This window comes from Siniperca chuatsi, linkage group LG20 (assembly GCF_020085105.1).
Source record: "Siniperca chuatsi isolate FFG_IHB_CAS linkage group LG20, ASM2008510v1, whole genome shotgun sequence".
NCBI lineage: Eukaryota > Metazoa > Chordata > Actinopteri > Centrarchiformes > Sinipercidae > Siniperca > Siniperca chuatsi.
The window spans coordinates 21,988,245-22,015,116 of NC_058061.1; the positions used below are offsets into that span (position 1 = coordinate 21,988,245).

Here is a 26,872-nt window from a genome sequence, read left to right on the forward strand (position 1 = left end):
ACTGAGACCTGAAGGACAATTCAGCTCCTGACAGATTTCTTTTAAACCAATATGTGGCTACTAGATACAAACACAGATAATCAGCCTATTTTGGGTCTTAAAGGTACATGAGATCAGAATACTAACAACAACTAGAATCAACCATGATACCATTAAGTTGAATATGGACATCGACAGACACTTAGACAAATCTGTGAAATGAGAACCAAACAAAATCACCTCTAAATTGGGTCCATATTTGACATAATTTGACTCTTGCTCTGTTTTCACTCCCTTTATTTTCAGGCATGTGGCACAGACACTACATGTCTTGCCTAGGCTATTTTCAGAATGAGGCTAGAAATGGCATCACTTGGCAAGTGAGTGGAACATGTTCTGGGACTACTTTTTATTTGATAAAAAATATCAATGGGCAGTGATGGGCAGTTTTCCCCAACAAAAACTTAAAGGATGTATTCCACTGATTCGACCTCTCTTCTTCTCCAATTAGTATTGACCATTGGTTGTGTCATGTCATTAAAATTGATGGGGCTAGGAGTTCAACAGGCTTGACACACAATGACTGATATGACAGGCAAAACCAAATAACATCTAAGTTTAAAACAACTAGGCTGAAACTTATTTTTTCCTTGTCAAATTATTATTTGGTCAACTCTGTCATAAAAGCCTTGCAAAAGCTCACATCTGTTCATTTAAAGCTGGAGTGCGGAACTTTTGTCTCCCCCTTCTTGCAGTAAAAGTAATTACACAAACATTATTGACGCGTGCCTATGATGTAAGATGTGCCTACAGTGAGCTCGCCCCAGGCTCGTCTTCAGAAATAGGTACAAAAATACAGAGAAATTTCCACAGTTCCAAGGCAATAATCCATTATTTAGGTAGAGTAAATGGAATAGCTACAGAGTCTACTCCAGATATTTAACCAACCAAAGAGCAGTAACACCACATCTGTGTCTGCCTCAGTCCGTCTCAGCACTCTCCAACACGGAAAAGCTAAAGCTACACCAATGGTTATCCGTGTTTGTCCGCCGTCAATCGCTTTCTTTTTTTGACAGCGATCCTTCCTCTGAACGCCGAGTTTCTTTTTTATCTGGAGCATCAGACACTTTTCTTGGAGCTTCTTAGGTTTTACTCCTAGCTGCTGTAGCCTACTGCGGCGCAATGGTAGCTCCAGAGCCATGTAGAGAGAGAGTTGTGTCATCTGCGTTCAGTTTCAGTTCAAATGGCTTTATTGGCACGACTGCATACAATAAAACGTTGGCAACGCATATTAACACAAACTATACAATCATAATAAACAAATCAAACAATAAACTATGCTCAATAATAAACATTATTGACATATAAACATCCAATGGGCCTTTCTTTTTAGAGCAATGGCGGAGCTCTGTACATGGCTCTGGGATGCTCCCCACTTCCACTCTGGCAAACCAATCATTGCTGGTTGGCGTAAAACGCATCATTACCGGTGCGACAGCGCACGAATGTCGCCACAGTCATCAGATTTTAAAACTCCGGTATATTCCCAAATACAGAGAGATTTACCTGCCGGTGATAGGCCTAATCAGCATTGTGTGAACTCGTTTGGCAAGGGCTTGAATATAACGGACATTCATGTAAAAGTCCCGCACTCCAGCTTTAAGTGAATACTTTTTACGTTTAATGTAAAGTTGTCTAAAAAGACTTGGTGGAGTCTTTTGAGTAATACAATACTTTTGTTTCCGTGGCTGAATACGAGTCCTAAGACATGCCTCGGCCATCTGTTTCATTAATGTAATCAATACAATAATACAGTACTGAAAAATCTTATCCTTTTTAGAGGCTTGTAGGGGAGCTGGAGCCGATTCCAGTTTACATTGGGCGACAGGCGGGGTACACCCTGGACAGGTTGCCAGTCAATCACAGGCCTGACACATAGAGACAAACAGCCATTCACGCTCACATTCACACCTATGGGCAATTTAGAGTCACTGATGCCAACCTGCATGGACTGTGGAGGAAACCCATGCAGACAGCAGGCACGGGGAGAACACGCAATATATATATATATACAAAAAGTAGGAGAGTGTCTGACATTATGTGAATAAGCATTGTAAAATAAATGTACTAATGTGTAAAACAAGTGTACATTTTCATGGAATTTCCAATAGGCCGTCTTCACAGAAGACACTTTGACATGTCACAGTAGGAAAACACAGGTGTAAATAATAAAATGAATGATGTCTGAATTCTGTTTAGCTGCTTCAGGAGACCTTTTTCCTGGCAGACATTTTGACACGTCATATCAGGAAAAGCAGAGACAGAGCCATCGTTAACATTATTAGTAACACCACTGCTTTTATGACAAGTCAAAATGTCTGCCAGGAAAAAGGCCCATTGTTTTTCTTTTTCTTACTTTCCTTTGGAATGAATATGAAAACCTGAAGTGTAATGTTGCCATGGAGTCAGCCAGTTAGCTATGGTTTGCAACCAAGCGCTGTTTGTTTTTCCCCCTAAATTTGATATGCAGACAACAATCTGCTGGATTACGTTTGATACTGAAGAAAATGTATACATTTGATGATTGTGAGGCAAGATCTCTTTTTATATGATTTGTAACATTCTTCAACGGCAGTGTAGGAACAGCTGTCACTGGAACGAGTTGTGCTGATTCCAGCAGTATATGTATGACATCTGTGCGAAGGTTGCAAGATGAGACAAAAATTGCATCATTTGGGTTCAATAACTTAAATCTAAATGCTTTTCCAGACGTTTTTTTTTCACAGCCTGAGAAGGCTTAGGATGGAAAACATGTTTGTGACCATGTCTGTGCTGCTACACGGAAACACTTGAATGAACACTTGGTCCACCTTTAACTCAGTCTCGTCTGTACTGAACACGATGTCGATGTTAAGTGCTGTTCCGTTTTGCACTACATGTTCCATCTGTGTATTATATACTGTAGCTGTCCTGTAATGCTTAAACACTGATTAAACCAGGTCAAGTTCCTTGTACAGCCATTGTAGCTGGTGACTCAAATTCAGTAGCTATAGAGGAATGTAGAAAACTCCAATGCAACAATTAGTATTCTGTTGGATTTCCAAGCTATAACCCATTACAAAATGTCATCATAGCAGCTGCTGGGTCATGACATCAAAACAATTCAATGCTTGCGAGTGAATACAGCCTACACATTGGCAGTTAAACATGTGTATGAGACTTACCTTCATGAATATAGACACTATGACCAGTCCATTGGGGCTTTTAGCAGCTTCTGTATAATTTGTGTACAGCTCGTGATTGTAGTGGATCAGCTGAACCTGGAACATACAGAGAGCACATGCAGAGATAAAATCATAATCTGACATTTTTAGCCAGACAACTTAAACAATATGATAATGAGACACGAGATTGATCTCCACAGTGAGTTCAAAATAGTATAGGAAACCTTGGAGTTGTAAACCCTTCTAGATAATCTATATCTCAGTTGCTTCATGTCAAGAGTCCCTCATTCACCTAAATCCTTCCTGCCTGCTACATTATGTCAGACGATTTAAAAGGGAAAATCAATATGGGATCAAATCTCTCCCATGGATTCACAGAGAAACTCAATGTAATGCAAGAAGCTGGCGTTTGGAACATTTTTATAGTCGAAATAGATGTGGATAGAAGTAATAAGAGGGACATAAAGAGACGAGGATTCTGTCATCATTTGATCCAAGGCCAGCCTGCTCTCAGGCTGAGGTGAGAGCAGCAAACCATCTCCCAGTATGAGGTTAATGTTTCACTGACGCAGATGCTCCATCCACTCCAGCTGTTCAATACTCCTGTCTTTTAATGATGTTTGGACGAGGGCAGGCGGTACCGCCCACTTTCCAACTCATAAAAGTGGAAACTGCTGAAAGAGGAGCCCACGGTTTTAAAACCTCTTCTGACAAACAGCACATGAACAGGAAGTTTAAAGCCAGCAATGATATAGTTATATATATATTTTTTAAAGTATATTTTTGTTATCATTTTATGCCTTTACAAGTAAGTTGACAGTAGAGAGACAACAGGAAATGGTGGGAAAAGAGATGGGGTGACATGAACTGGGATGTTGCGGTTCAACTAACCCAGGACTTTGACCCAAGAGACCGGGGTTCGTGTCCCGTGCACACGTCACGTCACTGACGTAACGCACGGATTTTAACCCAAACCATCATCTTTTCTTAAACCTAACCAAGTAGTTTTGTTGCCTAAACCTAACCAAACTGCGACCGTTTCACAACGTTAACCACGTGTTTAACGTCACGCCTGTCGCTGTTTTGGGGAACGGTCATATATGTCGTTTTGGGAGTCGTTGGCAATCGACCTATTCTGTTGTTTAGGTATGAGGATGTGTTGGTTCCTACAGAGAAATGTAAGTAGATTTCCCTACCAACACCTTTAATTCTGCATAACTGCAGTACTACTGCGGAGTCCTGATATTTGAATAGTTGTTACAAAAACTGATAAACTCGCCACTACTCATTACCTAAATCTTATAGCCATACTACTATAACCTGAAGCTTTTGCCTTTGGACTGTAGTACTTCTAAATTTTAATAGTAATATACACAATGAACTGCTATGAATAGCAAGGCGGTAAAGCACTTATTTCAAGCACAAAGGGTGGAAATGATTTTCAGATCCATCCCAAAGGCTTACTGTTTCTCTCCCCACCTCCATAAACTTCTCAGCCTCACTCATTGGCAAAGGACTTGGCACCTACTGTACTGGAGGATATAAATAAACAAATGTAGGAGGAGAGTAATTATGAAATGCTCGATTAGGGGAGCACAGAGCGACAGAACGTCTATAAATGCAATCAAGGCGAGAGAGGAAGTGATTACGGCCCTACGATGATCTGATTAGATTTTTAGGTGAGAGCGGCAGAGGCAGCCAAAAGAACTCATCCACACTCCCTCAATGACAAATTGCACAAAGTTTGCTGCTGGTTGTGGGCAATAAAAGGCCAGTGTAAAGTGGGAATGTCTGCCAAATGGAAATGAAAAGAGAGGGAGATGCAGAGCAAAAGAGGGAGAAAGTAGAGGTCCTAATTAGAGACAGAAATAGTTGAAGAATAAGCTGTTCAAACAGACTCACACTAACTACTGAATACAGTAACACCTCCAACCATCTCACAGGTACAGTCTGTTAAGATTTGGCCATAACACTAATTCCTGGAGTCTATTGAACAGATTGCGATGGTGACAAGAGATGCAGACAGATTATATAATAGGGTGTGACAGATATTATCAGTATCATTGAGTTAGTACAAATTAGGGTTGGGGTTCAATAGCACTTCATCTAATCAGAATCCAGTATTGAATCTGCTTATCAAATCCAAATCCCTTATCAAATCTAATTAGGTTCAGCTTTTCATTTCATTTAACTAAAGTTGGAAACTCAAAGATCCAGTTGAGATCTTTATTCAGCTTTGTTTGATGAGAAACTTGGTCACGTGATAACAAGTAGCCTTATATGGAGGGAAGATGGTAACCCCTGTTTTTGGCATCAGATGTGAACGTCCTCCTTGATCTTTCTCTGGCTGACTCCTCATGACCAAAGTTCCACACTTAGGTCATGTGATGGCGTTTGAGACAGCTCCATTAACTGAGGAAAGCTGAAATGGGGTTGAAAGCTCCGAAAAGCTACTTAATGGACCTTTCAGTTAACATATTTTTAAGTCAGATAGACTGCATTTATATAGTGCTTTTATTCCAAAGCACAATTTGCCTCTTCATTGACCAAATCCCACACATACTCACAATCACACATAGCAGCAATTTACCATGCAAGGCGTTGGCCTAACCATTGAGCGCAATATGGGATTCAGTGTCTTGTTCAAGGACAATTTGACGGTTGGACAGAAGGTGCTGAGGATCAAACCACCAACCCTATGATTAGTGGACAACCTGCTCTACCTTTTGATCCGCCGCTGCCTCCAAGTGAGCTTCCATGCTGAAACGTTTTAGCTACGTTAGTGGCGTAGCTCTCGAGATGGCAATGTCGGCCGGTCGCCCCACCACTTTGGTCCGGACTAAAATATATCAGCAATTGTTTATTGGTCAATAGTCATGACATTTTGTACAAACATTCATGGTCCTCACAGGGTGTATCCTGCTGACTTTGGGGATCCCCTGACTTTGACTGTGTTCCTACCATGAGGGCAACATTTGAGTTTTATAGCTTTGAGTTATATATCTTAACTATTACATGGATTGCCATGAAATGTGGTACATTAATACAATTAATGTACAATGAGAATGAATTGTAACTTTGATGAACCTCTGACTTTTCATCTTGCGCCATCATCAGGTCAAAATTTTAGTTTGTCCAATACATTTGTCCAGTTTGGTTTATGACATTCCCATTAGCCAAAGCTGCACTTTTTGTTAATGCTTATTACCAAATGTTAACATGCCAACATGCTAATCTGAGATGATAAACATGGGGAAAAAACCTGCTAAACATTAAGCACGTTAATGTTAGCATTTAGTGGAAAGTACAGCTGCTAGTGTAGCTGTAGACTCTTGTTATGAAATGCAGTTTAACTCGGAAATTCAGAATACATAAATTGATGAAATTAACTTTATTGTTTAAGAATCTCTGGCCGAGTACAGACAGACAGTTGTTTATGGAATTAACGTTAAACATCTACAGCTGATGTAATCTGCATTTCAACCAGTAGAAGTGACGATCAGCTCTGGCTAAAAATGAGAAGCCTGCAACTTCAATGTTTTGTTCTTTGCTCTTTATTGCTAAAACAGAAAAAGAAAGTTTGATAGATGATTCATTTTGCCAACCTGGAATCGGATCTAAAAATGGAACTAGGTATCAGAACAAATATGTTCATTGATGCCATTTTGAGCTCATGTTGAGCATCTTTAAAACTGGAATGGAATTTTATGCTTGCCTCTGGGGAAAAGCGTACAAAACAAGAAAAGCCCAACATCACCACACTAAAACTTTCCATTGAAAGCAATACTAATGGCTCTTCTGTGCGTTAGCGGCTCCTTTGGCGGGGCCACATGTTTTTAGGCTTCAGGGGTTTCAGTTTGTTAAACCTGCAATAAAGCCTGCATAGGAAGCCACACTGAGCGGACAGGGTTTGAGACAACACTGAATTGGGTGTGAAGGGTCACTTTTGCTTGGCTGGCCAGTGCTCTCTGGAGTGTGTGTGTGTGTATATGTGTGTGTGTCTGGGGGTCATGACAGCCTCTTTATGGCATGATGGCTGGCCTGGCCCCAGGGGTAGGGAAATATGAAGACAGCAAGTCGATAGCGGAAGAGAGGTGTTCAGCGCTAACGGTGAGAGGGGGTTTAAAAGCACTGGGCTGGAAATGATGCTCTCCATCTCAACTTCTATCCATCCGTCCACCCTCCTTCAGATTAACTGGAGCGTAGATCCATAAAACTAACAAACAGACAGGGCCTGCTACCACACACACACACACAAAGCACACACATTATGCACACAGATGTGCATGGCTACCTGTTTTTTTAAGTTAATTCTCGTCATGCTACATTGGTAATTGAACATAATCCCAAATTTAGTTTTCTTTCTTCCTTCATGATATTATTTCTGCATGTTTGTTTTCCTCAGAACAAGCCGTGCAGTGGCGTTCTGGTGTGATTTTAATCCAAGATGCAGCACAATTAAGATGCCGCAGTGTATATGTGGGCGAAATGTGCCGTTTAATAGTGATTAATGATAATTAGAGGAAGAGAAAATAAAACAGAACAGATCCAAAGCTCTGTGACCGATAATCTGCCGCAGTGATATAAGCTCAATGTGATTTTCTATGTGTGTGACTGTGTTTGAAAGAGGACATATGAGGTGTGTATCTCTGATTGATGAGGGTTTAAAGTGTGTGGATCAGCTGCCTATGGCGAATCCTTCTCAAACACTTAACAAGATTTGTATTAAATATAGCTGGATCATCTCTTTAGCAACAAGTGGCGTCTCCTTCAATTTGTAGTGGCTAACTCTGTGTTGAATTTATTAGGTGTAATCCTAATCTAATCTTCTTACACTAATAGTATTTGAATGCACCATATTAAGTTTTTGGTCGGTCATCATGTTGTTTAATCAGATGATCTATCTAAATAATGGGTATAAAAAGTCATGAAGGGAACAACTGCTCAGTGCTGTTTGCTTTTCAAGAGTATTTTCCAGACTGCAGAGTTTGACTGGATGCTTGTGAAAATGAAAATGAAAGAATAGAGTTCTCTACTGTGGTATGGCAGTATTATAACAAGTTCTCACTCATGGTCGACTGTTGTTGAAAGATGATAGCTCGCAGATTTTACTTGTTGCATCATTTCCTTGATGCTCTTTGGAATGTAATTCGCTGTGTTGTTCTTCAACTAAATGTTAGCCTGTGGTGGTTTTAAAATACAGTATACTTTTAAAACTCCAATACTGATGTGATAGATATGACGCTGTTTTGATTGCAATCAGCAAAACAGGATGCGGCGGAGACTTCTCAGATGGAAGGAGTTGACTCTTCTCTGCTGCCTGGCGTAGGTTGTCCAAGTCTCGCTGCCGTACAGCAGTGTGCTGACAACACAGGCGTTGTGCACTACCATCTTGGTCTTAACTGTTAGCTCGTTTGCCGAGTGTTGTTGCTGCCTTCCCAGTCCTGTTATCGATTTCTGTGTCCAAGGAGAGGTTTTCACTAATGGTCAACCCAAGGTAGGTGAACTGGTGGACAACATCCAGTTCAAGCCTGCCGTCTGATCTGGGATGGATTGCCGTGAAATTTGGTGAAGACATTAGCTAACAAGGGAACTCGAGATGGTTACTATGGTAAACATTATCTGTTGCATGTTTGCATGCTGATGTTAGCATTTAGCTCATAGCATAGCTGTGCCCAAGTACAGCCTCACAGAGCCGCTAACATGGTTTCTGACGTTTGTTAGATTACTTCCTTCCCTCCACTGGTTTGTATCCATTTCACTACAATATGAAAATGAACTTGCATCAATTGCAGTCACTTACATTTTTTGTATTCAAAAATCCATTCTACAAGGCAAACCCTAAACTGAATCTAGTTACCAGCTGCGACAGCATGGCTGGTATTGTTTTCACCTTGTGAGTCTGTGTGTGTGTGTGTGTGTGTGTGTGTGTGTCATCATGGCAAAATGTGGTCCTGGAGACAGCTACTGTAGCGGGAACTACCACAGAGACAGTTTTGAGCACTTTGCTGGGTGTTTATATGTCTGTCTGTGGACAGATTTTGCCAACGCGATTGCGTCACATCTGTGCAAGATGCAGTCACGAAACTTTACAGGAGTGTAGTTGAGATCAAAATGAAGGCTGAGTTTGAAGATGGGTGTGGTCTGAGCAAGGGCGCCGGAAGTAGGCGGGTAGGAAGTAGGGAAGGGGCCATTGGTACCCCAACTTTACGCCCTTGGCCCACATTTGTTTTAATCTAACCATAATTATTACCGGCTGCAATAGCCCCCCCTGCAAGGACGGTTAGGCATACTGAATAAATCTGGCACAGTTCAGCTGTTTCGCCAAACTCACTTCTCTCATGTCATGTGTTCCACTGCACCATACACACCGATTTGGCGTCGCAGCTGGTGTGATCCCATCGCAAGATGGCCTCTACTTGTTTGTTGTGTTAAAGTAGATTTTTGAGTCAGCTCACTCAAATGTCAGAGTGTCCTTCAATGCACCAACAGCAAGTGTTTTCAATATAGTCACTGCGTGACCTTACTTCAACATAACTTTGACAGAAAATAAAAGAGATGAATTCTTCCCTGTGATGGATCACCTACGTTTCAAGTCTGTACAGCAGACTGAAACAAACACAAAGCAGTAGCTGCCTGGAAGGAAGGAAATCAATCTAAACACTTATGGTATACTTTCTAATATTGTCAGTATTGTAAAGAAAAACATTGGTGTTAGAAGTTTATCAGCTTTTGTATGGGTCAAATATAACTATGTAAATAAAACAGTCATTTTTAAAAAGCAGTTTTGACCTGACTTATTCTAAGTCTGAAGACGTGTTTTTTTTTTTTTTTTATCAGCGTATAAAAGGACGCCTGAGTGTTCTCTGAGTGTATAAAAACACGAGCCAACCTGGTGGAGGAATAATATTTGGAATATTTTAGCACTTATTAAAAGACCAAGGTGTTTCATTTTCAGATTAAACTGTGAAGCAGCTCCAGGGGAGCACAGATGAACATGCCACACACACACACACACACACACACACGCATAAACTAACCCCCAGATACTGGAATGTTTTGTATGGTAGAAGCCAGCCAGCAAATACATAGCACAACATCAGTCTGTCTCTCTGAAACACACATACACAGGCTTGCATACAGAGGTTTGCGTCTGTAACACACAAACAGCGCTTTTGGTAATCTCATTATTAATTAAAGCTGCAAGCAACGATGAACAGGCCCTCGACCTCCTGCATGTCGGGGTGGGCCGCACCCACGGCGTCATTATTGGAGGTCGGTTGGTCGACGCGGCTCTGAAATTCGCCCCGTCGCCATGGCAACAGCGCATTCACAGTTTTGATCAGGATTCCTATCACTGATAATAATAAGGGTTTTGGAGTTTTGAATAGTAGAGGTTGGCAGCATTCACTATTGTGCAACATTAAATGGACCAGCATGTATATTCAAAATCAAAGATGACAAAAGTAAAACACGCGATATGTAATCTAACCACATGTAAAGAACAAAAAGGAGTGTGTGTATGAGAGAGAGAGAGTGTGTGTGTGTGTGAGTGAGTGTTAGCATGTGTGAATTGTGGTTCTGATCAAGCGACAACCTCCAGGGCTGAAAAATGAATCAGTTCCTCGAAAGGCAACTTGAGGCTTGCTTCAAAAGCGAGTCAGTCGCCGTAGACCCCCACGTTAACACGCCCAGCTCTACCGCAGAAATAAACATGTTTACAGCCTGGCACAAAAAAACGGTTCATTTATATTGGTCATTTTCCCCTTCATGGCAACTGTGAGAGGTGAATTTTTACATAATTCACCTGCTTAAATTATATTAAGGCTTAAAGTTACTGATAATTAAGGACGTGGCCACTCTGAGTGACAGGTGGGTGCCCTATCAGGTGACCCGCTAGGTGGTTTCATCAACCAGGCGTCATTCGGCCCGCCTCAGCTCCACCTCTTTGTCTATTTTTGGATTAGCCGGAGTCTGGGACTGCCAAGATGGCGTCGGCCGGAGCCGCCGGCGCCGCCCACTTTGTGCTTCGCAGCGGCTCTTCAGGAACCTATGGGTGACGTCACGGACACTGCGTCAATTTTTTTTTATACAGTCTATGGTTTCCGATGCAGTCTTCGCTGTGCAGTGTTCCGATTGTGCAGGTCGACAGTCCAGGAAACATCTGGTTACGAATGATCCGTGGAATCAGACAGGTCATATGCAAAGCCCAGATTAGCTAGGAACTTATTTACGAGAGAAAGCCAAGGTGAACAGTGAGATTATTACTAGGGATATCCCGATTAAGCTGTTTTGGCCCCGATCCCGATCTGAGTCCTTTAACATTGAGTATATACCGAGCCTGAGCCGATACTTAACCGAACCACTAAATATTCATTAAATATGTATCTGACACCTGAAATAACAGCTGTAGCCTACTAAATTTGGAACACCTTGTTTCTCACGAGCTACTTGATCCAAATGCTGCAGGTTCTGGTTCAAAACTATAAAGTTTATAAGCTTAAATTATTGATATGATACGAATGACAATTGAACTGGAGAATGTGACTCCTGAAATTGATGCGAAGCAATCGGCTAGCGAGGAGACGTATCGCTCTGTTGGAGTTGTCGGGAACACAAATGTCACACTTCCTTCACAAATGATCTTTGGCAGAATACAGACACCGACCGCAGAGGGCACACAAACCAGACAACAGCCAAGGTTTATTCTGGCCTGTGATCAAGTTACTCACGGAATTAAAGTTAATTAGCGACAGCTGACGTGACCTGCCGCTGGCAACATTTGTCATTTAAACCGATGAGAGTGACGGTCAGAGGCAGCTGAAACCGAGGAGCTGCTACCTGAATGTTTTGTACACTGCTCTTTGCCAATGAGAGAGGAGATATTACAGATTTGTTATCGTTGGAGCTTAGCGGATCTGTGTTTTTTGCCAAACCGGGTGCGAATCAATCACCGGTGCGACCAAATCATTTTTCACAGTCACACACTCTCATTTCCACTCATATATGGAGAAAGATGCTCCCACCTTAGAGCCCAGGTGTCATTGAGAGGAGCTGCAACACTAGCAGGCTGAGGTGGACAAAACACAGTAGAGTACAGCGAAGAAGGGATCAGACTTTGATCGGCTTCATTTTAGCTGATACCGATCCATTAAAGTATGCCCAGATCGGTCCGGATACCCAATCTTAGGATCGGCTCGGGACGTCTCTAAATATTACCCAAACTGCTGATTGGAAGCATCGATCGCAGACAGACAGACTTCCTGGTTCAGCTTTGACCTAAGATTCTGCACTGTGACCTGCGTGGTCTTGTGCACTCACAGTTTTCCTGTGCACTGAACTGAAGTGAGCGCGCACACACACACACACACACACATACACACACACACATACAAGCACAAACTGTCAGGTAAAATGGAAGGCAGACAAAAAGGCACGATGAGTTAGGAGATATAAAGCGGTGATTTAAAGATGACAGCTTTGGAGTGTTAATATACCCGCACACACACACACACACACAGATATATACACACATGTCCCCCCCCCCTCCATCCTCCCACAGGCCATTTCAGAAGGATGCTTTGCTTTAAAAAGTTTTAATATTTCTCTCTTTGTTCATGTTTCAAGGACATGCACAGCCACCACTCATCTGCAGATGGGGGCGAGAGGGAGCCAGAAAGAGGGAGAGAGCGAGAGAAAGAGAGAATTTTCTGCATTTTCGATCATGAAGCATCTTGTTGGACCATGAAGTCACGGCTTTGGCTCAGAGAAAGGCTGGGGTGGGCTATCCGGGGAGGTGGCGGAGGATGAGGAGGATGTTTTCTAGCTGCCATTTCACTCAGACACCGTTGTTTGAGTGAGGAGAACATGGCAAAAGGGAAAAACATCTGTTAGCAACCTTTCCTGGCCTTGTTTTCCCTGGGGTTTGGCAGCTCTAGCATAGCTGCAACTGTCTGTCTATTTGAGCAACGCTGCCAGTTATTCTACTGAAAGAAAACACACCTTTTGTTAACTCCCTATATAGAGAGGCTGATTGGAAAATCAGTATATTGATTTGTTTTGATAAGTGGGGAAGGGGACAGTGAAGAAAGAAAAAACAACAACAAAAACAAAATTATAATAAAATTGATCATTGTGTCTAACAAAGTCATTTGTTAGACACAAGTGTTACTTTCTGTGTTATTACTGCACTAAGCCTAACCCTGAAAAGGACATTTTATGTAACTGATAGAGAAGATAAGGATGTATTTAGATCTTTAACAACAAACTACAATAAACTGAATACAGCACGTAAAGACTTTAACACTCCAAAATAGTTTTCGTCACCCAAAATCAATGGATTTCTCAAGGATCTATGGAAGTGGAAAAAAATGAAAAGTCCACTTAACATTAAATTTCTCAATTTACTTTCGTCTGTCTTGGTTTGTCAGATTGTGTCTCTTTTGGTTTTACCTCTGTCTTGTGTAATGTGATGCTATTTTGTATTTGTCGGGTTAAATTGCTTACACTGATTGCCTGCTTAACAGTTTTGTATTAACTGTTTGCATTACTTCCTACGTCTTGCCTCGCCCCTTTTAGGTTTTTATTCTCCGTTCGGCTGCATCATGTTTTGCTTTCTTCTCTTCTGATTTTAAATGTTGTTTGTTTTATTGTTGTTTTATTGGCTAAACTAACATCCAGCCAAGGGACAACCGCTGAAGATACAGCTGACACTGGCACGTTTACTGTGATGTTGATTAATGTGCATTGTCCCTGTAAAAATGTATAAATAAATGTGTGGCAGACAATGCGCAATTTAAACTCGAAAAAGACATCGCACAGTGGATTTTTGCATTTAAATTTGTGTTCTGTCCTGGTTTTAGGTCATTTCTAATTAAAATAAAATGTAAATGGTCTTTTTCATGGTAATGGTTGACTGATAAAAAAAAAGGAGAATCCTACCACTATGAACAATATTATTTTCAAATGGAAAATGAAATTTTCAATTTGGCACACTGGTATCCATTTACTTCCATTGAACACTGTCTTCTGCTGTCTTAGCTTTGATTGATGTTCACTAGCGTGGAAGGAATAATACAATTACACACCACCTGTAAAATATTAATTCAAACATTTTTTCCCCAAAAAACCGACAGAGGAAGGCGACTATTTATTTATTTATTCACTGGTGGAGTTCACTGTGGCTGGACACAGCCTGACAGGGCTAAATTTATTTATGTATTTTTTAGCCCCGACTGAAGAGATTTCTGTCAGGCGGTGTCCAGCCACAACAAACTCCACCAACCTGTTTATAGCCTGATAGGCAAAACCCAGGGCAAAAGATATTCTACGAAATGCTCGGTGTAGCTACTAGTGAAGACACTGATGTCATGTCATGTATTTTTTCTGGAAATTTGGGATTTTAGCAACATTCAGAGTTTACGTTCTAGAATTAAAAACATACACATGGGGAGTAGTTTAATGTGTGTGTGTGTGTGTGTGTGTGGGGAGGTGTCCTTTCAGACTCGGGTTACAGCTCTCTTCACCCCGAAGGACGCAGTAAACACTTGTTTTTTTATGATTTGAATTTCAGCTCTCAGACTCTGAGGGAGGATAAATGATTATCATTAATTATAATACATTTGCCTGTCAAGACTGCAATTATTTTGTTGCCACACAAATTGGTTATTTATATAATGGTGGCTGTGGAATGCAGCGGCGTGAGTGACTCATGATTTTGTTGAACAATCAAACCAGCGAAGCTAATTGTTTGAGTGTGTGTTCATGTTCAAGTGTGTGCAGGGACAGAGCGTGTGTGTGTGAGGGAGTTAAATGCTTAACTGTCATCTCCAAGACAAGTCTGTTCCTGCTGAAAGCACTGATGCAAATCACGGCCGTCATGTGAAAACTCATTTAGAACGTCACGTGGTTCTCTGCAGACTGGGGGAAATTCTGACTCTTGCAGGTGTGTAAAAACCGAAAAAGTAAATGATTTCGGTGAGAAATGTGTGATTTTTCACCCTCCCCCAGTAAACTCCATTTACGTTCAGATTTGGGTTTTTTTGGTGCATCCACTGGTCCTCCTATAATTTAAACCCCATCTGCAGAAACATTTTGCATTTAAAAGTGCATCTCTGACTGTTGCACATACATCTGCATTTCCTGTGTTTGAGTTGGGAAACTGACAGACAAGAACCATGATGTTACGATTAGTACGATTCTGTCAAAGCCCAGATTACGTTCAATGGCAACGTTTTTAAAATGATTTTCTCCTACAATAACTGTGCATGGCTGCTATGGCATGGTTAAGGTTACAGTGAACATTCAGTCAACTCATACAATGATGGAAGACCTCACAAGATCATCAGATGGGAAGTTGGAATGTTACCGGTGAGTCCTGATAAGCCTGCTGGCGGTAAGGGTCGTGGCTAAAATGCTCTCCGGAACAAAATTTAATTACCAAGAAGCTGTAACATTAATATTGTCCAAATGAGGCAAAGGAAATCTGTCAGTGGGGCATATTGTGGAGTTTCCTCTTTACTGTAATGCTATCCAGTGATTAGGGGATGGTACTGTAACCTTAACGCCTGAGAAACGCCTGAGCAAAAGCTTTTTGGTATGTCTGTAACCGTGGAACATGTGCAATTAACACTACGAGCAAAAGTACTTCCGTCTTCACCATGATGTTTTAGAACAATCTGGTCTGACAAACTCACTATGGCAGAGTTACGGCTTCTGCAGAAATGAGGTGAATACCAGAGTGTCCTCGTGTCCTTTGTACACACATGCCTCGACTTATTTATTCTCTATATGGTGACAATGGTGTGTTTACTGCAGTTCTGTTGGCCGATTAGACTGTAATTCACACATAGTGTGCCCACCTCTCCAGAGAAGGCCTGTCCGTTCAGAAGGTGTTCGGAGCCCTGGCCGTCCTCGCTGCCAAAATGTAGCCGGATCTCCTCCAGACGATGGCTGTAGGTCATCGGCCCTCCAGAGATGTTAACCAGATGCTCCTTGTCCAGTCGCAGAGAGACATGGCGACCCGTGTTGTACATCGTCCCTCCCACCTGGAGAAGAACAGATGAGGCACATTTCATTACACAAGAACACATGTACGTATTCAAACCAGCAAATCTCAAAATGGACCTCAGCATAAAAACCTTACAGGCCGAGGAAAGAAATGATACATTGCTGCCTTTTAGTTCTGGTTGTTTTGTGTTTTCCAAATCCTCCAAAAGGAGTAAACATCATGCAAGTCATGATGCAGCTAACTGTGTTTAGCTAATATAGTGTCACACAGAGATCAAGAATAAATAGTGGATGAGCATTGTTACTCCAGACTGCAACAATGACAAACAGGCAGAAACAGGAAGACACAGAGGTGTGGGTGTTGGAATATTACGGGGGGATACTAACTTTGTGGTTGCTATATTTCACTCACTTTTTAATGAGAATCTTCTAAAATATACGGTGTAGGACACAAGCACACCCCTGTTTTAACATGCACTGCTTAAGCAGATTGGGAATATATATATATATATATATATATATATATATATATATACCAGATTGTTTTCATCCCAGCACCCGGGGCAGGTGAGCACCCTGAGCTGTGACCATGGCCGTGTATTTAAAGTGAGCCAGTCTAACTTTTGCTGGATAGTTCTCACTGTGGACACAGGTGGCAACTACAGGGGAACGGTAAGTGCTAGCACAGTGTAACAGTAGCACAAGTAGAGAAGAGTCATGAAGTTAGCAAACTGACTCAGTAATGTCAGTTTTACATTTTAAACATTAAACATTAGCCACTGTAAGCTGCTTGTCATGCCAGACCACGTAAAGCTGTAGCAGCAATTGTATTGAGTTGGACGAGGATGCATTTTATTGCTTATGAATTTAACTTTTTATTTATAGCAGAATGAATACGCTATTTCTTCTTTCAAAAGTTACATCAGCTTGCTTTAATGAGTGCCAAATGAAAGATGGACTTTCCGACAAGCCACAAACGCAGCACAATAGCTACGGCCAAAAACAAAACATTTTTCCAATCCACGAAGTGTTACATCCTTGTACCTCAGATAAGTTGTAGTGATGTGGCTTGAACATAACCATAAAAAAATAAATGTATGCTTTAGTTTCCATTACTGGATATTACAGGAGACAAGGTTGTGAGAACACAAACGCATCGCTCAAATAATAGATTTAGATGTGTAAAATAATGTGTTTATCCCAAAACATCTGTTTGACTGTAGGTTTATTTCTACAACAAAATGAAATTCGACAAGATCTCCAAAATTATGCAGTCACAAAAACTTACACCAGACAACTTAAAAGGATGTCTACTATTTTGTGAAAACTTTTTAAACCTGAAGTTGTGGAACAAAGGCTATTGGTGTATTCTGAAGGAAAGTTTGCCTCAGTCTCTGTCTTCTGGTTGACTTGACAGTGGATCACTGTTTAGTAAGAGCTTTAAAAAACAAGAGAGGAACATCGGGTTCTCTTGAAGTCTTTTTCAGCGATGTGAGCTTTGGTTTCAGTAATAAGGAAATGCTGTTGTCTTGCATTCATTTTTGACAGCTTAGGAATTCAAGTTTTTGTTGAAGCCTGTATCATCAACAGAGCTTACGCAGGAACAGTCCTGAGGGCTTTATTTAATTAGGCAGCAATCTGAGCAGCAGGGAGAGGCGATGTTTTAAACTGCAACTACACTTCAACAGACAAAGGAGAAGGTGGAGCCTCAAGTAAAAAGAAAAACAGGTAAAGATAAAAAAAAAAACCAGAACTTCGGCTTCTAAGATTGAAATAATCACAATACGTTCACAATTGATACATCCCTTTATCGGTAGCTCTGTTTATTTATAATCGGGAGTTGTTTCAAAGCGAAGCATTGATATTCACGCCATGACTCTGGGTGGACTTCCATCGCGCTTATCTGCATCTTTCTCTCCTCTTTCCATTCCCTTTGCTTTCCCTCCTCTCCCGCTCTCTCAGTCCTTTTACCCCTCGCTTTCAAAATGATCACCCCGCCCCTCCCCACATTCCCAGAGAAAGAAGTCTGCCCACGCATTGTAAATATTTTATTGAAGCTCAGAAAAATCAATGATTTGAAAGGAGAAAGTGAGAGGAAGAGGGAGCGATGCAAAGAGGAGCTAAGCCCGGGGAGCGGGAGGAGAGAGGTGTGTTGGATGTGGGGCCCAGAGAGGAAAAGAGAGGAGCGAGTGAAGGGAAGTCTTTCAGGTTTCCTGGCAAGGCGACAAGGGTGAGGTGAGAAAGGCCAGAAAAGACCCTCAAGACCTCCTCTGGCTATTATTCATGGTTTGGAGAAGTGGTGGGAGGCATGTGGACTCTCCTAAAACATCAGAAATAAGGAATGTCCAGCAGCCTGGTAATGAAGGACACTGTGAGATAATTAGCTAAAGATATGCAGCCATATGGCATAGCTAAACATCTCATTCCAGAACCATCTGCATTAATACGCTGCTATAACAGTCCTCCAAACTAAACAACAAAACAGTTCATCACTGCCGTCTAAAATAACCCATATGAGTGTTTTGTGCCCCTGTTTGTTAACGCCTTCCAAAACCATTACATATGATTGTTAGAAATATGTTTCAGATATGCTTCTCAGGACTTGGTGGAGATCAAAACAGATCTAAAAGGAGAGTGAATATTGGACTTTGATTTACCAGCTGGACTGAAAGCATTAGCTAAATTGAATGATTGTTGCTCTGTGTCTGCCGGATGTGTAAGCAGACATTAGTTTGCTCACGTGATCGACATAACAACTTTACGAGGCCAGAATATGTCAGACTTTTGTGACTTTTAGAAGGAAAAAAAAACAAAACAGATTAATGAAGCTTTAAGGTTGGGAAACGATGGTTCGCAAGCAGCCATCTCTCAGGTCGAAGTCACTTTGTTGTCCCATCCATCCACCCTGACCTCCTTCCTCAGAGTTTTTGCTGTGCTAATAACAACACTACATATGTCTATGAAGATTCTCAGTCATCCGGGTCATGGTACATCCACAACCACTCTCAAGGACTGAACAACGCTGCGGAGGTTAAATGACAGTGACTCTCCTACAGTCCGACAGAACAGGAGAAGCCTTTTGGATGAGAGCCGAAATGTCTTCAAGAATTTAAAACAAGTCCAGTTGCACTTCTGGATATAACCTCACACTACTACTTTAGTCTTTGTTCCTGACAGAGTCGGGAGAGATGCCGCATATGAGGTCATATGAGGCTTTTGAACAAATGACAAATGCTGTTTTGAGAGGACAGTCTCTGCTCTAACAGCCTCCACTCTTCTGGTTTCAGGCTTTTCCACCAGATGTTGGAGCTGGCTGCAGGGATTTGCTCCCATTCTGCCACGAGAGCATGTGGACACTTGTGCCACACAGCATAATTATGAAGCGCAAAAAAGAGAAAGAACAGCTGGAATATTGAGTTTCTCCTGCCTTATACCCTCACACTATTGTTTCATGCGGCTGTTGCATATAACAAACAGTGTATACTCGTCACACGATGACAGTTTTTTTTTTTTTTTCCCAGCCAATATCTGTTGTTCAGGCTGATTGCTCATGTCAGGGTAAATGGCTAGAGGCTGGCTGGGAGGCGCGAGTAGTGAAGTGTGGTTGGAATGACAGAGGCGAGGAGAGTAATTGTGTTTGTCTTACAGTGAAAAAGAGACACGCGGCTGCTAAGAGAGCTTGTACAGTAAAAAGCAACTCCTTCTCTAATTGATAATTCTTTCATCTCTTGGGATCGATAATCCCCGGCTAGTGAAGTGAAGTACTCACAACAACAAAACGGAAGAGAACATCATGGTAGAAACTCTACTGCAGATACTGAGGGAAAAAAAAAAGACTATTACTAAGGAGCTGTATGTGATGCAATCTCAGATATGCAAAGGATCGACTTTAAAAATTGTGATTTTGAAAAGAAAAACAAAACTCTGCTGGAGCACAAAACAGAAAGAGAATGAAAACATAAAAATCATTCATATTTTAAGTGAAATTTTAAATCTTCTGAGATGGGGTTGCAAAGGATCACATTTAGCAACATTTAGCCAGCTGGTGGGAGCCAGACTTGGAGATAAATGAATACACACTTGAATAAAACTTGCTTACTTCATTTGTCATGTTTCTGCTGCAACAATTACCAGACCAATGCGGTGGCAAGGTTGCAAACAAAGCAAAGGCACGATATTCCAATCTGCTTTCTCGTTCTCTGGAGTCTCAACACTTCTGCGAGTAGTGAGGTAATTATTACAAGCGAGTTGTGGAGTTCCTATTCTCAGTGCTGAATGTATATCTAAAAACCACTAGCTTATGTGCTCTATTCATGAAAATAAACCCAGCCTGTCAGATAAGCAGAGGACTATGCGTTGCTTGTATATTGATTCACACGACTGTACGACAATCAACAGAAACACTTGCAGCTGTCCAACTCATCTCATGTCTCAACATTATACTATTATACTGATTATACTGTCAAGAAAGGCTTTTGTGCATTCCAGTCTTTTGTTGAGAGTACTGCCATAAACAGTATATAAATTGTAGTGTAAATCATGATACTATGCTGCACATAAACATTCACATGGCTTTTAAGTGAGGCCTTTTGGTCTTTCAAGCTGTGTCATAGAGCTCCATTGTTGTCCAAAATACTCAAATACTCACTAGAGCACCGAATTTTCAGTGGTGGATTAATAAACATTAATCCGCCGCTAAAAATGGTCCCCAACAAATGCACTATATCCTCTTGTTTGAGTAATTTTTGGTAATAACTGGGATTAGTCAAAACTACAGTGTCCAGCTTTTTTAGGAAATTACTGAGCCTTTAAAAAAAAATGTAACTATATATTTGTGAGCTGTTTTTTTTTAAAGATTTACATCCACATGTCAGACATTGTACGGAAGTCTGAAAGTATTGACTGATGGCCTAACATGTTGTTGGCTTTGGCCTTTTCATGGGAGTTTTGAAAGTAAAATAAAGCATATTGTGTTATGTGCACAATTCAAGAACCCAAATGCAGGACACAAGGAAGTGGTATTTGGATGAGGTGGTAACTGTTTTTATTATATACTGCAAGCAAACACTGGGGGATGTGAGCTCTTCCACAGCGGCGAGGCTCTGGGGATGGAGATGAGGAGTGTAGGTTCTGGCTTGGCTTGAGTAGCGTGGCAGGCAGAACAGGACGGGCAGCTGGCTTGTGTAGCGTGGCAGACAGCGGTCAAAACAGGACCAGAATGCAGGCAAGGTCCAAGGAAACAAGGAGTCAGTCCAACAAAACTTACAGGTAACCAAAATCCAGGATGCGTGACACGGAAACAAAGCACAACCAAAATGCACATGACAAGGGCAACGACCCGACAATGAACAAAGGAAAAACCCCGGACTAAATTCACTAAGGTAAGGGAGACAACGAGACACAGGTGCAAACAATCAAGGTGGGCCCAACACTCAAAACTGGAGGGAACGCAAACAAAGACAGGAAGTAAATCCACAAGACACACGAGGAGAGGAGCACACTACAAAATAAAACAGGAAACAGGACAAAACCTCAAACTATGACATATTGCCAACCTTATCTTTTAAGTCAACACCCTGATTAAGTTTCTGGGTTGTGATAATGTATTTGTTTGTGCTGGCATTCATACTCTGTATTGTCCCTTAAGCAGACGCAGATCTTCCATGGTTGCACGGGGGGTCACCCTGCAAACTACTGTCACAATTAATTTGGTTCAGTTTGCATGGGAAAATGTTCTTGTGGTTAGCCCTGCGGATCATATGCATTAACTAACGTTAGCTAGCACCATCAAACCCAGCCTGTGGACAATCATTGTTTTGTTACAAATTAAGGCGCTTTACTTTGTCCTTTTGTTTAAGGTATTTTTGTTTATGGTCTTAGTTTGTGTGCACCAAATTAACAGTAGCTACAAGTAGTCGTCTTTTTCGTCATTGACATTTTTTATTGTATGTGTCTAGCTGCTAGCTATCTAGTTAGCTAGCTATCTACCTTATTTCCTCAAATAGTGGCCGGAGCCTTTACTTAACAGGCCTTTATTAGAGCCTTTATTTCTAATTCTCTCTGTTTTTATAAGTAGAATTGGTCATATTTTAGAACGAAGCCCTGTTTTAATCTGCTCCCTTTTGCCCTGTTAAAATTACTGCATTACGCTGTTAATACAAACTCAACACTTCCTTCATTCATTTCAATTAAAAGCCCTCCAGCATTTCAGTGGACAGAAACCCTTAATTTCTTAACAAGGCTTTTATTGTGAAACATTTGCAGGAACGTGTTGTGGAAAACTCATTGACTTGCAAGTTTCCCCTGGTACTTGTATGTTACTTCAAAATACAGTTTGGCTGAGACATTAACACACATAAACCCACAGTGATTGGAATCGGACAACAACACTTTAGATGAGTAATCCAGAACAACAAGGTGTTGAAAATAGCATGATTATATTGTTGAATTGTTTTTATTTGAGTAAATACTGTAATTTTATGGGCAACTTAGCTTACCCAAGTGTTTGTTGTTCTACCTTAATTCAACAATAAACCTCACGGAAAGTATCATTTTCAACCACTTAAATTGAAGTTGGGCGTAATAAAATAATAATTCCTTTGTAAGTGTTCTCTGTGGTGTATTGTAGTTGTTCTTAAGGCAGACTTAACTAACAATGAAACGGAGAAAAGAAGATATTCAGGAATTCTTCATTGAGAAGAAACCTCAGGCTCAGAACAGGGACAGTGCAGGTCAGGCTGAGAGCACTGAAAGCAACAGTGAAGGTCAGGGTCAGCCTGAATGCAACCAGGGACCATTATGTGTTGAACAAAACTTCCAGGGCCAGACCAACACCCATGGACATCCAGGTGAAAATACAGATGTGAATACAATTATTTAAAATGTTATCATATGTATACCACATATTATATAATTTGTTGTTCTGCAGGATTTTACACTTGTTCAGTGAATGATGTGAGTAAATTACCTACTTTTAATTACTAAATTAAACTGATGGAATTGTGCAGTTTTTAATACTATGGCTTTGTTAAACATCTGCACTTTATGCTATTTTACAAAGTGTAGTTTAGATTTAAATGAAATTTAAAATATATTTAATGAAGTGTTAATTATGTCAAACAAATACCTTTAGATGCACCCAGGGATGAGACCGCTGACCCTGATGATGACTATGCAGAATCGGGCGACGGCAGCAGCAGCAGGAACCTTCCATTTGAAGGAATTGCTCTTTTGTATTGCTTGCCTGCTAAAATGCAGTTGTCCCTTAATACGTTTTGGGTAAAAACAGGTAAAGCTTGAACACATCAGTATGTTATTTGAAAATTGTCATTGTTTAACACTGACATAGTCCTAGACAATTTCAGCATTGACCATGAGGATTAGTTTGAGAATTCCATGAGGATTTTGAATTTTCTGGGCAATTTTAAGCCATTGTTTGCCATTTACAGGCTCTGTACTTTAACAAACTGCTAGAGAATTCATCAGATCAACTTCAAATTTGGGCGGTGGAATCTAAAGACGTTGCAGATGAAAAGTTATCAAAAGCTTGAGTTTTCATGAAGGGCAAATTTTGATGTTTCACCATGAAAGAGGAAGTTGTTGTAAATTGAGTGTATATGGTCAAATCTGCCGCAAACTTCACATGTTTGAAAAGAGTCCCAGCCTGAAGACATCTACATGCTAATAAGGAGTCATAGCGCCACCTACTTGCAACAGGAAGTAAGTCTTGTGTGACAATCGTCATTTGATTTACGTAAAATTTTAATGGTGGGGTCACTTCATATACTGGAACATGACGTATAATTAGTGGGTGTCTATAGCGCCACATAGTGGACACAGGAAGCGACATGTAAGTCTTCCAAAACACATGAAAATTCAGAGCCGTGTCGACCGACCTCCAGTAATGGACATCCGACGTGTGGTCAGGTGCGAGCGCCACTTGCAGCTTTAATTTCATTTGTTTCTCTGCTACCCGAGCAAACAGTCTACTTAGAAGCCCTGCAGACTGTTGGCCCATCCACACAGGTGTTTTCACTTAATTAACCTAATTAGACCTCTCCTGAGGACTGCGTGGGTGTTTACAGACTGGGCTTGATTGACATCTCCCCATCTCTCCTGATAGTTTTTTTTAATCTGTAGTGTGGGACAACTTGCACCATCATCATTATAGTCCTTTTTCACAGCAGACATATTGACTTGTCATAGTAGCAAAAGCACAGGTGTTACTAATAACACTGACGATGGCTCTGTTCTGATCAAGTGTACCAGTTAGCCGTGACAATTTGATAGTGAGCCAGCATGAACAATATCAGGACCCTGAAAGTGAAGCAGAAAAATTCAAATTAAGCTTCCATTCATTTTATTATTTACAGCTGTGCTTTTCTTACTGTGACATGTCAAAATGTCCTCTGTGAAAAAAGGCCTATCATAATGTGTGTCCCTGCCTTTAAAGGCCCTATACACCGCTGGTCCACCCACACAGGTGTTTTAATTTAATTTGCCTGATTAGACCTGCGTGGGTGTGTACAAACTGGGCTTGACTGATATGTCCCTGGTTCTTGTTAGTTTTGCTGCACCTGTTAGTGTGACACAACTTACTTCTTTCATCATTTTTATATAATACATGCAGTTTGGTGACATTATGTAACTCCCAGCACAGCTTCAGCCAGCTACAACCTGAGCAGAGGTCTAATCAGCCAGGTGTGCAGGGTGTTCAATGTGGTTACAATTCTGTATATACTCTTATTTGTATTATGCTTAATTGTTGACACCATCACCCTAAAGTTGGGGTTTTCAAACTGTGAGGCGTCTCCCCAGGAGGGTGCGGGAGAGTTTCGGGCGGCGAGCGGAGAGAGAGACGTGAGGCAAAGACACTGTGTGAGGTGAAAAGGACAGGTGCACGCAGGTGTTCTAAAAACAACGGGACATGAGTTATTGTAGTTTGGCTGCTGATGTGGCCCATGCAGCAGTGGCTGTGACACATGGAGGCGATTAAGCTACTTTAACCTGATTGCCACAATTTGCATCAATATCGTACTCCTTCTTGGAATCATAACTCAGTCAAATCTGAATACTCAGGCATGATTCATGTAGATATAGATTAAGTGTGACTTATTATTTTCTGAGGATCCAATTATCTCCAATGTCCATCACGAATAAACATCCATAAATCAACTTAGAAATCATAGGAAAAAAGACGCTCCTGCAGAACTTGCCTGTGAATCATCATGTTTTGACGTGTTCTTCAGTAAGCCAGTGATATTTGTCTGTAAATCCATGGGTACATTGTAAACAGGAGCTGCACATACACAAATGCCTGTATGATGACACACATGCATGTTTGTTCTTCTATCTCTGTGAGATGCAAACGTTTATTTTGGAGCCAAAACCTTGTTTCCCTATCCCTCAAACCTTTTCCTTGACCTGTGATCCCAACTCTGACACACACTCTGGTACCTCACACCTAACCATAAGCCTAACTGTAACCCTACAGGCCTTAGCTCACAAATAACCCAGAATTAAAGTGTTTAAGGTGATGAGCAACAAAAATGTCCTCACTTTGGAAGTTTTTCCTTCTTAGCACAAACAAAAGACAATCAAAATTATTATTATTTTTTATTTAGATAGAAACTGAACTCAAGCATCAAAAAGCATCAGAGCTGAGCCTGACAGCTGACACAACATTTCACACGCATACATGGTTCCAACACAGTTCCAATAAATAGATTAGACACAGTCATCAGCAAATATAGGAGCACACTGTTGGCCTGCGCATGCATGTGTATAGTGTATATTGAGGCTTTCTGTGTTCATTAGTGTAAATTACAAAGTGCCACCATTTGCCATAGTATCTCATGTCATATGTCACTGCTGTGCGTCTCCTGTAACCCCCCTAATACACCTCATTTTGTTCAAGCAGCCTAAGCATGCTTTTAATTTGTTCCGAGAAGCTTCCAGGAACGATGGAGCCGAAAAGGACAATTGCACTGCGCGCTGGTCCTCCCTTAACAGATAGTGATGATCACAACGCACTACCACATTAGAGGTAATAGCTTGGTGAAGTCATAAACGAGATTGTTGACTGTCTGGGGCAGACTTGGTAGTAGCAGGAAGGTACGGTAATAGAAAACATCAGTAGCATGCTGATAATAAGAAAACACAAGGAACATCATCATTATCTAAGCACATAGATCAATAGAGTAAATTACCCCTTGTTACAAGAAGAAGTCTTCACTAACTACTGTATACGTTCAGCTATTAGGCTGCAGCATTGCTCAGTTATAGGACATTTTAAATCTAAAAGCCACCATTACTTAATGAAAAAGGGCTTTAGCTGAAAGAAAATCCTATACCTAAACACAAAAGAACAAGTTTTAATATGTCAGAGTACTGGACGTGCCACCTCGCAGGGTAAAATATCAAAGTAGTGGAAATGGTGATAAGCTACATTAGACAGTAACTGTTAAATGCACACGTGCTTTAGCAACCATCAGATGGGTTTTAATATATTCTCTAAAGGCCTGCAGCTGTAAGCACGGTGAGGCATGGCAAAAGCGTAATGTATTTGATTAAAATACAAGATGACTGGTGCTCTTTCATTAAGGTGTGCAGATATGGAGAGTAAATGGAATGGATAGAGATAGAGGGTATGTACAGAACAC

General features: G+C 41.0%; 1 protein-coding gene and 1 long non-coding RNA gene across 3 annotated transcripts in view; one reads left to right on the forward strand and one right to left on the reverse strand.

Moving 5' to 3' along the window:
* LOC122867730 overlaps positions 1-14,098 on the forward strand; it is a 61,290-nt gene extending 47,192 nt beyond the window's left edge. For both annotated transcript variants that reach the window (XR_006375979.1, XR_006375980.1), the window contains one exon: positions 12,831-14,098. This is a non-coding gene — a long non-coding RNA (uncharacterized LOC122867730). The remainder of the gene's footprint in view (positions 1-12,830) is intronic.
* Positions 1-26,872, reverse strand: part of ca10a (carbonic anhydrase Xa) — a 223,912-nt gene that overhangs the window by 14,708 nt on the left and 182,332 nt on the right. Inside the window, exons 5-6 of the mRNA XM_044178891.1 lie at positions 16,064-16,249; positions 3,204-3,299 (exon numbers count right to left, since the gene is read on the reverse strand). Of these exons, the coding sequence (XP_044034826.1) occupies positions 3,204-3,299; positions 16,064-16,249 (282 nt within the window). The remainder of the gene's footprint in view (positions 1-3,203; positions 3,300-16,063; positions 16,250-26,872) is intronic.